Below are 1,189 nucleotides of genomic sequence, written 5' to 3'. Positions count from 1 at the left end.
AGCATAGAAACGCCTTCTACAACAACTGTGATGCCTTTCGATTGTAAGTAATTCAGTTCATCTATAAGTTTTTTAAAAATGTTCTCATCGTAACATTGCTTAGTATCTTCTGCTCTAATTAATGTTGAAAATAATATACTATCTAAACGTGATGCTATATTTGCAGGTAAACAAGCTATAGATGCATAAACGACTCCAAACCTATTTTTTCCACTGTGGCTCCCTAACGGATTGCCAACTTCGATTTCATCGAAGTAAATAAATAATGGTAATAAATAATATAATAAATTTTTTAAATTTTCTTTCCAAAATTTTGCTTGTATAACATTGGAAACAATAGTAGTTATTTCTGATAGCAGAGAAATATTATTCAAAATATTTTTTACCAAGCCTGGAACTTCTAAAAATTTTGTCAAAGAATAAATTAGCGATACGCGAACACCTGAAACTATTTTTCGTACAAAAATAGGATCTTTTCCTTCAATCTCTTCCACGAAATTTTTTTGAATTTCAAATTCTTCAGGTTCTTGGAAGCCTAAATCTTTCAATAAACTAAACCGATTTTTTTCTGTCGTAAAATTGTCGAAAATATTACCATGGTCTCTAAAACAGTTATGAATTTGTAGTGCTATTGTTTGTTTAGATTCAGTGCTTTCGATTATTTTTAAAACGTCTATTTCTATAGATTTACAGTAAATATCTACAATAAAATTACGTTCGAAATCCACGAAAATGTCAACTACCTTTCTTGGAAAGTTTGGCTCGCCATACAAAAATAGTATAAAATTCAAAATTTGATAAAATAAGTTCATGTAATCCATCGTGCCCTGATAAAAGTGTTCTAGTCGTAAAACGCTGCACAGATTTACTTGAACTTTGTAGGAACTATTTGTAGGAACTATTTAACCCTGTTCACTTTTGCAATCTTGGTACGGCAGCTATGCTGTTAATTTATCTATTTTCTTAATAAAGTTGGTAATGGCAGATACTTGTTTGGAGGGAGGAAATGCACAAGACACGTGTTGTCGAATTCCGTAAACGTGCTCTTGTAAGTAATTCCAAATAGGAGAGGAAATTTGTGACCACTTGTGCAACGCAACGCAGACTTTGAAGCATACATCAACTGCTTTCAAATGCTCTTTAAAAGCATAGTGCTCGCCATTGAAAACTATGAACGCATTAGATATTT

The 1,189-nt window shown here is 31.8% G+C and overlaps 1 protein-coding gene across 5 annotated transcripts in view; it reads left to right on the top strand.

Annotated features, from left to right (window-relative positions):
- Positions 1 to 1,189, top strand: part of LOC117180366 (threonine aspartase 1-like) — a 277,126-nt gene that overhangs the window by 4,547 nt on the left and 271,390 nt on the right. Inside the window, exons 1-2 of one of the 5 annotated variants that reach the window (XM_033372834.1) lie at positions 1 to 43; positions 167 to 268. The exons of the other annotated variants lie outside the window; for them this stretch is intronic. Coding sequence (XP_033228725.1) covers positions 266 to 268 — 3 coding nt within the window. The 5' untranslated portion in view covers positions 1 to 43; positions 167 to 265. The remainder of the gene's footprint in view (positions 44 to 166; positions 269 to 1,189) is intronic. 5 annotated transcript variants of the gene reach the window in all.

This window comes from Belonocnema kinseyi, chromosome 9 (assembly GCF_010883055.1).
Source record: "Belonocnema kinseyi isolate 2016_QV_RU_SX_M_011 chromosome 9, B_treatae_v1, whole genome shotgun sequence".
Lineage (NCBI taxonomy): Eukaryota > Metazoa > Arthropoda > Insecta > Hymenoptera > Cynipidae > Belonocnema > Belonocnema kinseyi.
This window is presented reverse-complemented; position numbering and strand designations above follow the sequence as displayed.